Source organism: Martes martes (genome assembly GCF_963455335.1).
Source record: "Martes martes genome assembly, chromosome: 1".
Lineage (NCBI taxonomy): Eukaryota > Metazoa > Chordata > Mammalia > Carnivora > Mustelidae > Martes > Martes martes.
This window is the reverse complement of record NC_137888.1, coordinates 1,707,896-1,721,444: the sequence shown is the minus strand read 5'-3', so window position 1 is coordinate 1,721,444 and position 13,549 is coordinate 1,707,896. Positions and strand designations below refer to the sequence as shown.

General features: G+C 44.6%; 2 protein-coding genes across 3 annotated transcripts in view; one reads left to right on the top strand and one right to left on the bottom strand.

Annotated features, from left to right (window-relative positions):
* Positions 1–13,549, bottom strand: part of TSPEAR (thrombospondin type laminin G domain and EAR repeats) — a gene marked incomplete at both ends in the record, with an annotated part of 162,195 nt that overhangs the window by 82,489 nt on the left and 66,157 nt on the right. The window lies entirely within an intron of this gene.
* Positions 454–1,973, top strand: LOC308339224 (uncharacterized protein; the record flags this gene model as incomplete). 2 transcript variants are annotated; one of them, XM_080797682.1, is made up of 2 exons in its annotated part: positions 476–1,009; positions 1,250–1,558. In XM_080797682.1, the coding sequence occupies 2 exons, from the start codon at positions 476–478 to the stop codon at positions 1,556–1,558; spliced, it is 843 nt and encodes a 280-aa protein (XP_080653808.1). The 2 variants fall into 2 exon arrangements, with proteins under 2 accessions (XP_080653809.1, XP_080653808.1); XM_080797683.1 differs by having other exon boundaries at positions 454–1,973.

Below are 13,549 nucleotides of genomic sequence, written 5' to 3'. Positions count from 1 at the left end.
GAACATGTCTGGCTCCACACTCCCTCTGACCGGCAGCTGTGCCACGCTGACAAGCAGGGGCCCCCAGTGTGCACAAGACCCACCCAGGCGTCCGCAAGAGGGCAGTTAGGGTTGGAATAGATGGATTCTTACGCAGCCGACCTGGCCCCATGACATGCTATTTGCAGACTCACTTTTCTAGCTTGATGCATGCTCTAGACTGCAGGTAGCTTAGGATGAGTCAACAGACCCCAAAACACACGAGGAGTTTTATAGCTAAGCAAACACCTCGTAGAACCAAACACGCAGCTGTCACTAATGAGAGTCCCTGGGGCTCCAAACAGCAACAAGGAAGGGAGGCGAGCAGGGTTGCTGCTGGGACAAACACACACCCAGGAGGGTATAAAAGCCGACAGACAGCTCAGTACCTCACACACACTCACACATTCACACTCATACTACACTCACACCCTCCTCCAGCCCCACCGCCCCCGCCATGGCCACGTCCACCCTGTCTGTCTGCTCTAGCGACCTGAGCTATGGCAGCCGTGTCTGCCTGCCCGGCTCCTGTGACTCCTGCCCCGACTCCTCCTGGCAGGTGGACGACTGCCCAGAGAGCTGCTGCGAGCCCCCCTGCTGTGCCCCCACCTGCTGCGAGCCCCCCTGCTGTGCCCCCACCTGCTATGTGCCCACCTGCTGTGACCCCAGCTGCTGTGCCCCCTCCTGCCTGACCCTCATCTGCACCCCTGCGAGCTGCGGGTCCAGCCCCTGCCAACCAGCCTGCACCAGCTCCTGCCAGCCCTCCTGCTGCAGCTCCTCCCCCTGCCAGGAAGACTGCTGTGTGTCTGTCTGCTGCAAGCCCGTCTGCTGCACCCCTGTCTGCTGCAAGCCCGTCTGCTGCACCCCTGTCTGCTGCACCCCTGTCTGCTGTGAGGCCTCCCCCTGCTCAGTCTCTTCATGCTGCCAGCAGTCTAGCTGCCAGCCCTCCTGCTGCAGCTCCTCCCCCTGCCAGGAAGACTGCTGCAAGCCCGTCTGCTGCACCCCTGTCTGCTGCACCCCTGTCTGCTGCACCCCTGTCTGCTGCACCCCTGTTTGCTGCCAGGCCTCCCCATGCTCAGACTCCTCATGCTGCCAGCCCTCCTGCTGCAGCTCCTCTCCCTGCCAGGAAGACTGCTGCAAACCTGTCTGCTGCACTCCTGTCTGCTGCAAACCCGTGTGCTGCACCCCTGTCTGCTGCAAGCCCGTCTGCTGCACCCCCGTCTGCTGCAAGCCCGTCTGCTGCAAGCCCGTCTGCTGCACCCCTGTCTGCTCCGGGCCCTCCCCCTGCTCGGCCCCCTCCTGCTGCCAGCCCAGCCCCTGCTCCTCGTCCTGCTGCAGACCGTCCTCCTGCGTGTCCCTGCTCTGCCGCCCCGTGTGCAGGCCTGCCTGCTGCGTGCCCGCCTCCTCCTGCTGTGCCCCCGCCTCCTCCTGCCAGCCCAGCTGCTGCCGCCGAGCCTCCTGCGTGTCCCTGCTCTGCCGCCCTGTAGGCTCCCGCCAGGCCTGCTGCGTGCCTGCCTCGGCCCAGAAGTCCTGCTGCTGAGTGATCTTCTACGGCCACTCCAAACCTGAGGAAGTGCACAGCCTGGATTCTTCACTGAGCACCAAGACAGCTGTCCAGCCCCCTTTGCTGGGCCCCATGGTGGACACTGGTCACCTGTTCCCCACTCTGCATTTGTCCCACTGACTTTCCTCAAGTAGAAACTTTTCTCAAGTCACTATGCCCTGCCTCCTCTACCTGGGTTGGCAGTGACCCCAGCACGGCCAGCTGGGCTCCCCCAAGCCTTTGACCCCATGTGCTGTGAAAGGAGAGGAGATGGAATACCTTCTCCAGAGCTGTGTCTCAGCATTGCCACTGGACCCGTATGTCCCTGGCTCCTGCACTGATTCCTGAGCTGGTTTCTGCATCACCCCTCATTCTGTGAGCTGTCGATCCCCAATAAATTCCTGTTTTGATCAGCTTCATCAGAATTCATGTCTGTGGTTTCCAAGAAAGACCTCCATCTGACACCCCCTCCCCGGCATAAGGGTGGTCCGTGCTTGTTGCCCCAGCTTCCAGGATCCGGCCCTTCAGCCGTCTAGGAGGTGCCTCTGGCAACATGTATGTCCAGGGCATGGACCCTCTTTCAAGGACATACAGGCTGAATAGCCTGGTGGCAGTGCCTGGGGAAGAGCCACCCTCAAGTGACTTCCCTGAACCCAGACTATCTCCAGCCCCTGCACTCCAGAAGGATGGACTCCACAGGCCCATGGAGTTAAGAGCCAGCACCGCAGGCCTGGCACAGTTGTCCTTAGGCCTGCTGACAACGTGGGCCCTTGGGTGGTGTCTGGGAATGTGGATTTGGGGAGCGTTTCCACCCAGGTGAAAGGGCCTCACTGGTCATAAACTGTACAAATACTATGGCTTGTACCGAACACCCACTCTTCCATGGGGTCTGGAATTCTGGTACAAGCCAGGCAGAGGCTGCCCACATGACGTGGCCCCAATAAAAACTCTGGGTGCTGACCTCTGACGAGCTCCCTGGGGGGGAGGGGGCGATACCTCATGCATGTTGTCACTGCTCCTGGTTGGGGAGTTGGGCAAGTCCTGTATGACCCCACAGGGCAGGGCTCTGGAATGTATGCCCGTAGCCCCTGGCTTCTCCCCATTCACCTTTGCCCTGGGCTGATTTTGCTCTGTGCGCTAAGTCCTGGGATGTCCCCCAGAAAATCTCCAAATCCTGGGTACCCCACACCCAACACCCTGGCAGAAATATTCGAGTCTGATGACGGCCTGCATGAGTGGTAGAAAAAAGGTCTGCTTTGTGCCACAGGTGAGCGTTTCCAAGCAAGTCGGTAACATCCAGAAAAGCTGACCCTGTGCACACCCTACACCCTGGGGCAGCTCTCCTGGAGAAGACCTCATGTGTGTGCACATAAGACATGTGGATTATCTCACCATAGAGTTTGGAAGGCCTAAGTGTTAAACACCACGAAACGCCCTGCATTAGGAGAATGGACGACCAGACAACAGCACAAACAGAAGGCAGCCAGCTGGGCGTCTATATGGGGAAACCGACTTTGCCTCCTTCCTCATATCGTGCACAAAATTAATGGAGGGAAGGCAAGAGTATTAGAACTTAATGCAGAAGGTAAAACAGTGAAGGTCCAAAAGGGTAGGCAAGGGAATATCTTCACAATGTGTGGTGGGCAAAGACATCAAAAACACTAAACATAAAAAGGAAGAGTCAGGGGCACCTGGGTGCCTCACTTGGTTCAGTGTCCCACTCTTGGTTTCAACTCAGAGTGTGATTTCAGGGATCATGGGATTGAGCCCTCCGTTGGGCTCCTTGCTCAGTGGGAAGTCTGCCTGAAGGTTCTATCCCTCTACCCCTCCCCCCACTCACGTGTTCTCACTCATTCTCTCTCTCTCTCTCTCTCAAATAAATAAATAAATCTTAAAAAAAGAAAGAAAAAGAGTCATTATACCAGACTTCATTAAAATTAGGAACTTCTGGGGTGCCTGGGTGGCTCAGTGGCTTAAAGTCTCTGCCTTCGGCTCAGGTCATGATCCCAGGGTCCTGGGATCGAGCCCCACATCGGGCTCTCTGCTCAGTGGGGAGCCTGCTTCCTCCTCTCTCTCTGCCTACTTGTGATCTCTGTCAAATAAATAAGTAAAACTAAATTTTAAAAAAATTAGGAACTTCTATGCATCAAAGGACACCATGAAAACCACACATCCACTAGGACACCTCAAGTTAGAAAGTCTAACTACCCTGAGTGTCAGCGAGGATGTGGAAGAACTGAGAAATATACATTTGCTGGAGGGAATGTAAACGGGTATGATCACTTTGGAACCAGTGTGGCAGTCTCTCAATCATCACCAATCATGTGGCCCAGACTTTCCACTTTTGGCTGTTTACCTAAGAGAAGTGGCAACACAAGTCCACACAAAGAATTGTTCATGAATATTCACACCAGCTATACATGCATCAACAGTTAAGCAGATGAACAAATTGTATTATATCCACACAACGGAATATCACTCAGCACAAAAAGAAGGCAACCATATACATTTTATATATCTCAATACACTCAGGGAAGAAGACAGTCCCTAAGAGTTCATACTATATAATTTAATATATGTGAAACTGTAGAGAACACAAATCTAACCTACATGGGAAGGAGTTCTGTAGTTTCCTGGAGCCAGGGTCCAGTGTGGTGGGATTAAGAACATATAGGAAATTTTCAGGATGATGAAGTTCTGTATCTTGCTTGTGACAGTGGTCACTCTGGTGCATATCTTTCCAAAACTAAGCAAATAGGAACATTAGATGTACATGTTATGGTATGTGAATCATACCTCAATAAAGTCGAATTTTTAAAAAGGACACCATCGAGGGGATGAGTAAAACATGTCCCTGACTTGGAAGAGTTGTATGTAATGCTCATACCCAGTGGAGTGCTGGAAGACATTGTACCAGTTCTTCCCAGTTCTGTGTTCAGAACATCAATGAGATCTGTGGTGTATTTATACCATGGGAATTGGCACAAGCAATGAATCAGGGATTTTTTGTTTTGTTTTATAGAGAGCTAGTTATTAAACATTTATCACACACCACTGTATATATACAACAATTAACTCATATTTGAGATATATAATAAATTTTATAAGCCAATGAGAAATATAAATAATCCTACTTTTAAAAAACCAAGCAAATGACTTGAACATGCACCTCAGAAGAAAAGATATCCAAGTGCTTAATGAGCAGCTTTAGTAATCAGGGAGTGCAAATTAATGCAATGATGTGGTATTACTACACCCTTTCCAAAATGGGTAAAATTTTAGAAGACCGACAAAACCTCATCTTATAAAGGATATAGGGTGACTATAAGTCATAAGATTGGCCACTGGGAATGTAAATGTCTTTAGAAAGCTGCTGGACAGACTATAAGCTAAACTGTACACATGCCTATCATTCAACCCAAAAATTCCACTTGTGGATGCACACTGAAGAAAGATTGGCAAATATGTCCAACAAAAACAAAATCCACAAGAATTTTTATAGCAGCATCATGAATAATAGCCAAAATCTGGAAATAATCTAAATCTTTATTATTGGGGAAGATAATGAGGCAATATGCATAGCAAGGCTTAATGCAGCAACTTGTAGCACAAAAAAAAAAAAAAAAAAAAAAAAAAAAAAAAAAAAAAAGAACAAACTACCGAATCTGAAGCCACATGTGTGCTTATCACGGAAAAGGAGCCATAAACTAAGAGGTAGATATAAGAGGCAAAACCAATCCATGGGGAAAGAAGGTGGAATAGAGAATCCTTGTGGGTTGGGGCTTAACTGAGAAACAGCACATGGGAACATTTGAAATTCTGGAAACATTCTATGTCTTCAACAAAATATTCTAAGAGATAACTCTTCCAATCCAGAAGATTATACCCAACTAAATTATCAACCAAGAATAAGGACAGAATAATGCTATTTTTAGATAGGCTATGCTCAAAATATATCTCCCACGCACCCATTTTCAGAAAGCTACCAGAAGGTATGCTCCACCCAAATAAAGGCATAAACTCAGAAATGAAAGGACACCACATTCAGGAAAATAAGAGGCCCATCGTAAGAGAGAGATGGAGAAAAATCCAAAGACAGTGGTGAGAGGAAATCCTTGGATGACACCTATGCCCTATGCAGCCAAGGGAATAGACAGCAAACATCAGCCCACAAACAGAGGGAGCTCCTGGAGAGACATTTCCACCAAATAAAGGAAGCTAGTAGATGACCCAATTATGCTCACCCTCTTGAGTGGAGCTTGGGAAAAAATTAGTCAGAGGATTTGAAGACGATTTAATGATAGGTACACAGAGAAAGAAACAAATAAACATAAGAAACAATTGTTAACTCTAAAAAAGGAAAAAGACAAGCAAAAACAAACATGTACAAGTGAGGAAATTAAATCTGGCCCCACTACACAGACCTGGCTATGAATAACATGCCCTGGTTAAAATGATACAGGTTTGACAAGGATTTAACAAAATATTGGGATATTACTGCCTTCTGAGGCTGGGAAGAAGAACTTTTCATGGGGCTTTGGGGGAAATAAGAGAAAGTGCCTTCCTCCACAACAGAAAACCACATCATACCTAAAGCTGAAAATTCAAGGGGGTGTGGGGATGATGGCAGTGGACTAGAAGCATTCTAAGCTCACCCCCTCCCACAAATATAATTAGATAATTCATCCCAAATACCCCAGAAACTGATCTGAAGACTGGTAGAACAAACACAACCAACAGGAGAGAAGAAGTCACATCAAAGAAGCTAAGAAGTGCAGAGATGTGGCTTGGGAGAGAAACGGATCATGGCCACTGCAGTGGAGAGGGACCTGTGGTCATGGAAAATGGCAACAGACAAACTAGCACACAGGGGAGCACATGGAGAAAATGAATCCCCATAGCAATTGGCATGGAAAGCAAGAGGCCAGAATTTCACGAGTTCTACAACAAGCAGGGCTTAGAGCCTGGAGTTTTAAAGGTCAGTGTGCTTGGCTCTAGGAGAGCCTGGAGGACATTGGGGATGCTCTTGGGGAAAATGCAGGGCAGACAACCCTTGGACATACAGCATGGGAAAAGTGATCTGAAGAACACCTAAGGCAGACAGTGGGGGAGTTATTTGCTCATCCAGCAACACATCCCAGAGAAGTGTCATTTAATGAAGAGACCCCTCTGTGAACGAAGGAACTGGAAGACACCATTTCCCTCCCATATCACTCAGCATAAGCACAGAGCCACCTGCAAAAATGAGCCCCAGTGATGACACTGGCTACCTAACTTTCTTACACCAAGCCCCACATCCCCTGTGTTCCAGAAGAACCACCACTCCCAGTCATGCTCACTTCAGACCCAGTGCAGTGGGCCCCTTCATCCAGACCAACCCAAATGTCTACTCACACTGTATCTCCCAATATGGGAATCTCATGGACCCTCAGTTCTGGTGGTGGTGGTAACAGGTCTCACTTCACAAGCAGACCAGATCACAGGTAATTAAAATATGCCATATTTAGGACAGAGACCAAACATGTAACCCAACAGGTAAAGAAAGTCTAGAGATGACCGGCCTGAGGGCTAAAGTGGCCAGGACACAACAAGAGAGAACACACAGCACACACATGAGAGAGTCCCTGAAGCACCAATCCCTGCAGAACAGGGGACACTACATGGCAGGATGCTACAAGATCTCCTCTTCATAAAGTCATTACCTTCAAAAACAGGCGACATAACACAGAGAAACAGGCACAGAAAGTTAGACAAAATGAGAAGACAGAGGAATTTGTCTCAATGGAAAGAACAGGACAAGGCCATAGCCAGAGATCTAAGTGAAACAGATAAAATGGAAATTTTTTAAAAGATTTATTTATTTATTTATTTATTTATTTATTTATTTTTAGAGAGAGAGAGCATGAGTTGGGGGGAGGCGCAGAGGGAAAAGGACAAAGAGACTGTGTGCTGAGCATGGAGCCTGATGTGGAGCTTGATCCAATGACCCTGAGATCATGACATGAGCCGAAATCAAGAGTCAGACTCTTAACTGACTGAGCTATCCAGACACCCTGCCTGATTGAAAATTTAAAGCAATGATCATGGGCATCTGGGTGGCTCAGCCAGTTAAGCAGCTACCTTTGGCTTAGGTCATGATCCGAGGGTCCTAGGATCAAGCCCTGCATCAGGCTCCTTGCTCAGCAGGGAGTCTACTTTTCCCTCTCCCCCACTCCCCAGCTCATTCTCTCTCTCATTCTCATAAATAAATAAATAACTCTTTTTTATTTTATTATTATTTTTTAAAAGACTTTATTTATTTATTTGACAGAGAGAGAGAGATCACAAGCAAGCAGACAGGCAAGCAGAGAGAGAGAGGGAAGCAGGCTCCCCACTGAGCAGAGAGCCCAATGCGGGGCTCAATCCCAGGACCCTGAGATCATGACCTGAGCCGAAGGCAGAGGCTTAACCCACTGAGCCACCCGGGTGCCCCTTTAATTTTTATTAAGATTTTATTTATTTATTTGACAGAGAGAGAGAGAGCACAAGTAGGCAGAGTGGCAGGCAGAGGGAGAGGGAGAAGCAGGCTCCCCACCGAGTGGGAGCCAGATCCAGACCTCAATCCCAGGACCCTGGGATCATGACCTGGGCCAAAGGCAGCAGCTTACTTGACTAAGCCACCCAGATACCCCAATAAATCTTTCTTTAAAAAAGGTATAATAGCTGAAAACTTCTTTCATTTGAGGAAGGAAACAGACATTCAGATCCAGAGAGTACAGAGAACTCCCACCAAAATCAAGAAATAGTGTAATTAAAATGACAAAACATAGTGATAAAGAAAAAATAGTTAAAGCAGCGAGACAAAAGAAGACCATAAACTACAAGGGAAAACACATAAGACAAGCAGGGGATTTTTCTGCAGAAATTTTGCAAGCCAGAAGGGAGGGGCATGATGTATTCAAAGTGCTGAATGGGAAAAATCTGCAGCCGAGAATACTCTGTCCAGCAAGGCTATCATTCAGAATAGAAGCAGAGATGAAGAGTGTCCCAAGCAAACAAAAACTAAACCAGCCTTCAAGAAATACTCAAGAGGACTCTTTGAGTAGGAAAGAAAGGCCAGAAAGACAGTAGGAAGGCAGGAAGCACAAAAGCAGTGGAAATTAATATTTCTTTTAAAAAAATCAGTCAAGGAACCCACAAAATAAAAGGATGTAAAATATAACAACATATGCCTAAAATGTGGGGAGGACAGGAATAAAGCATGGGTTCAAACTTAAGTGACCATCAACTTAATATAGATTGTTACGGGCAGAAAAGGATATATACAACCTAAACCATATATCAAAACTACTAACAAATATGCAAAGAATAAAGGAAAGAAATCCAAATATATCACTAAAGAAAACCAGCAAACCATGAAAGAGAGAAAGAAAAAAAAAAGGGTCAGAGAAAATCTTCAGAAACAACCACAAAACATTAAAATGGCACTAAATACATATATGTCAATAATTACTCTGAATGTAAATGGACTAAACATTCCAATCAAAAGACACATGCTGTCAGAATGGATTAAAAAAGAAAGATCCATCCATATGCTGCCTACAAGAGACTCATTGTAGATGTAAAGATACCTGCAGATTGAAAGTGAGGGGATAGAGAAACATCTGTCATGTCAATGGATGTCAAAAGAAAGCCATTGTGTCAAACTAGATTTTAAACCAAAAACTGTAACAAAGGAGGAAGAAGGGCATCATATCATAATAAAAGGGATAATCCAACAAGAAGATCAGAAGATCTAACACTTGGAAATATTTATGCCCCTAATTTGGGAGCACCCAAACATATACAACAGTTAATAATGAAAATAAAGGAACTCACTGGTAATAATACAATTATAGGAAGGGACTTTACTACCCCACTAACAGCAATGGACACATCATCTCAGCAAAAAATCAAGAAGGAAACAGTGGCTTTGAATGACATAGTGGGCCAGATGGACTTAACAGAATATTCAGAACATTTCCCTCCAAAGCAACAGAATACACATTCTTCTGGAGTGCACATGGAACGTTCTCCAGAACAGATCACACACTGGGTCACAAATCACCGCTTGATAAGTACAAAAAGAGTGAGATACCATGCATATTATCAGACTACAACACTGTGAAACTTGCAGTCAAATACAAGAAAAAAATTGGAAAGACACAAATACACAGAGGTTAAAGAACATCCTACTAAAGAATGAATGGGTATTAAGGAGGGTGCGTAGTGCGTGGAGCACTGGGTGTTGTACACAAACAATGAATCCTGGAACACTGTATCAAAAACTAATGATGTATTTCATAATGACAAACATAACATAATAAAAAAATAAAGAACGAATAGGTTAACCAGGAAATTAAAGAAGAAATAAGAAAATACATGGAAGCAAATGCAAATGAAAGCACAATAGTCCAAACCTTTGGGCTGCAGCAAGGGCCGTTCTAGGAGAGAAGTAGATCGCAACACAGGCCTACCTCAAGAAGCAAAAAATCTCAAATACACAACCTAACCTTACACCTGAAGGAGCTATGAACCATAAAGCTGGCAGAGGAAGGGAAATAATAAAGATCAGAGCACAAATAAATGATACAGAAACTAAAAACAAAACAAAACAAAAAAACCAGAGAACAGATCATTGAAACCAGGAGCTGGTTCTTTGGGGGAAAAAATCAATAAAATTGATAAATCCCTAGCCAGACTCATCAAAAAAGAGAGTGAGAGAGAGGAACCCAAAAAATAAGAGCATAAACACAAATGAGAGAAGAGAAATAATAATAAACCCCACAGAAATACAATTATAAGAGAATATCATGAAAATTATATGCCAACAAGGTAACAACCAGGAAGAAATGGATAAATTCCTTAAAACATACAAACTATCAAAACTGAAACAGGAAGGAATAGAAAACTTGAACAGACCCATAACCAGCAAATAATTGAATCAATAATCAAAAAACTCCCAAAAAACCAAAAGTCCAGCACCAGATGACTTCTCAGGGGAATTCTACCATTTAAAGAGCTAACAGTTTTTTGCCTCAAATATTTCAAAAAATAGAAAAGGAAGGAAAACTTCCAAATTCATTCTATGAGACCAGCATCACCCTGATGCCAAAACCAGATAAAGACACTGCTAAAAAGAGAGAGAGAGAGAGACAGACTGACAGACAGAAAGACAGAGAGCTACAGGCCAATATCCCTGATGAACATGGATGCAAAAATTCTCAATAAGATACTACCAAACTGAATCCAACAATACATTAAAGAAAATTCACCACAATTGAGTGGGATTTATTCAATATAAAGGGTGGTTCAATATTTGCAAATCAATCCATGTGATAAATCACATCAGTAAGAGAAAGGTTGAGAAACACATGATCATTTCAACAGATGCAGAAAAAGACTGACAGAGTACAACATCCATTTGTGATAAAGCCTTCAACAAAGTAGAGATAGAGGGACCATACCTCAACATAATGAAGTCCATATAAGAAAATCCACACTGAACATCATCTTCAATGGAGAAAAACAGAGCTCTTCCCCTAAGGTCAGGAACACGACAGGGATGTCCTCTCTCACCACTGTCATTCAACTTAGTGTTGGAAGTCCTAGCCTTAGTAATCAGACAACAGAAAGAAATAAAAGGCATCCAAATTGGCAAAGAAGATGTCAAACTTCCACTATTTGTAGACAACATGAATCTCTATATAGAAAACCTGAAAGACGTCATCAAAAAACTGCTGGAACTGGTTCATGAATTCAGTAAAGTGGCAGGATACAAAATCAATGTACAGAAATCTGTTGTATTTCTACACATCAGTAATGAAGCAGCAGAAAGAGAAATTAGGAAATCAATCACATTTATAATGGCATCAAAAATAATAAGATACGGGGGTGCCTGGGTGGCTCAGTCAGTTAAGCATCCAACTCTTGATTTCGGCTCAGGTCATGATCTCAGAGTGGTAAGACCAAGCCCTGAGTCGGGCTCCCCATGCAGCAGGGAGTCTGCTTCAGATTCCCTCTCTCTCTCCTGTCCCTCCACACTGCTCATGCACTGTCTTTCCCTCTCAAATAAATAAATAAATGTTTTCAAAAATAATAAGGTACTTAGGAATAAACCTAGCCAAAGAGTTGAAAGACCTGTAATCTGAAAACTATAAAATGCTGGTGAACCAAATTAAGATGACACAAAGAAATGGAAAAACATTCCATGTTCATGGACTGGAAATCAAACATCTTTAAAATGTCTATACTCTCCAAAGCGAGCTACACATTCAGTAAATGCCTATCAAAGTACCCCCAGCATTTTCACAGAGCTGGAACAAACGATCCTAACATTTGTTTGGAACCACAAAAGGCCCTGAATAGCCAAAGCAATCTTGAAAGAGAAAGCCAAAGTCGGTGGCATCACAATTCCAGACTTCAAGCTCTATGACAAAGCTGTCATCGACAAGATAGTATGTCACTGGCACAAAACAGACACGTAGATCAATGGAACAGAATAGAAAACCCAGAAATGGACTCTCACCTATATGGTCAACTACTTTCAACCAAGCAGGAAAGAATATCTAATGGAAAAAAGACAATCTCTTCAACAAATTGTGTTGGGAAAACTAGACAGCCACATGCAGAGGAATAAAACTGGACCATTTCCTTACACCACACACAAAAATAAAGTCAAAATGAATGAAAGACCTAAATGTGAGACCTGAAACCATAAAAATCCTGGAAGAGAACAGTGGCGGTAATTTCTTTGATATCGGCCATAACAACATGTTTCTAGGCATGTCTCCTGCGGCAAAGGAAACAGAAGCAAATATTAACTATTGGGACTTCATCAAAGTAAAAAGCTTCCACACGGTGACGGAAACAACCAACAAAACTAAAACACGACCTACGGAACGGGAGAAGATATTTGCAAATGACATACCTGATAAAGGGTGAGTATCCAAAATCTATAAAGACCTTGTAAAACTCAACATCCCCAAAAATCGAAAAATGGGCAGAAGGCATGAACAGATGTTTCTGCAAAGGAGACACCCAAATGGCCAACAGACACATGAAAAGATACTCCACATCACTTGGCATCAGGGAAATATAAATCCAAACCATGATGAGATCCCACCTCCCACCAGTCAGAATGGCTAACATCAACAACACAAGAAACAAGAGGTGTTGGCGAGGGTGTGAAGAAAGGGGAACCTCATGCACTGTTGGAGGGAACGCAAGCTGGGGCAGCCATTCTGGAACACAGTGTGGAGGGTCCTCAGAAAGTTGAGAATAGAGCTGCCGTACAACCCAGCAATTGCACTACTGAGTATTTACCCAAATGACACAAACATACTAATTCAAAGGGATGCACGCACACTGATGTTTATAGCAGCATTATCTACAGTAGCCAAACTATGGAAACACCCCAAATGTCCATGGACTGATGCATGGATAAAGAAGATGTGGTGTGTATGGACAATGGAATATTACACAGTCATAAAAAAGAATGACATCTTGCCATTTGCAATGACATGGATGGAGCTAGAGAGTATTATGCTAAATGAAATAAGTCAGAGAAAGACAAATAACATATGATCTCACTTGTATGTGGAATTTAAGAGACAAACAAATGAGCAAAGGGGGAGAGAGAAAAGACAAACCAAGAAATAGACTCTTAACTCTAGAGAACACACTGATGGTCACCGGAGGGGAGGTGGGGAGCGGATGGGGGAAATAGGTGATGGGGATTAGAGAGAGCATTTGTTGTGATGAGCACCAGGTGATAAAAATAAAAACTTTAAGAAATTAAAATTTTAAAAATAAATAAAGAATAAAACTGAAAGCTGAGGAACAGAATATGCACACCACTGGGTAATCACGAGATGAACGGGGGAACACGAACAGTGTCTGGGATGGACTGTGGGAGTCGCCCCACCAGGCTCTGAGTCTGCAGGTGGAGCAGGGGAGGGGGCAGTCCCC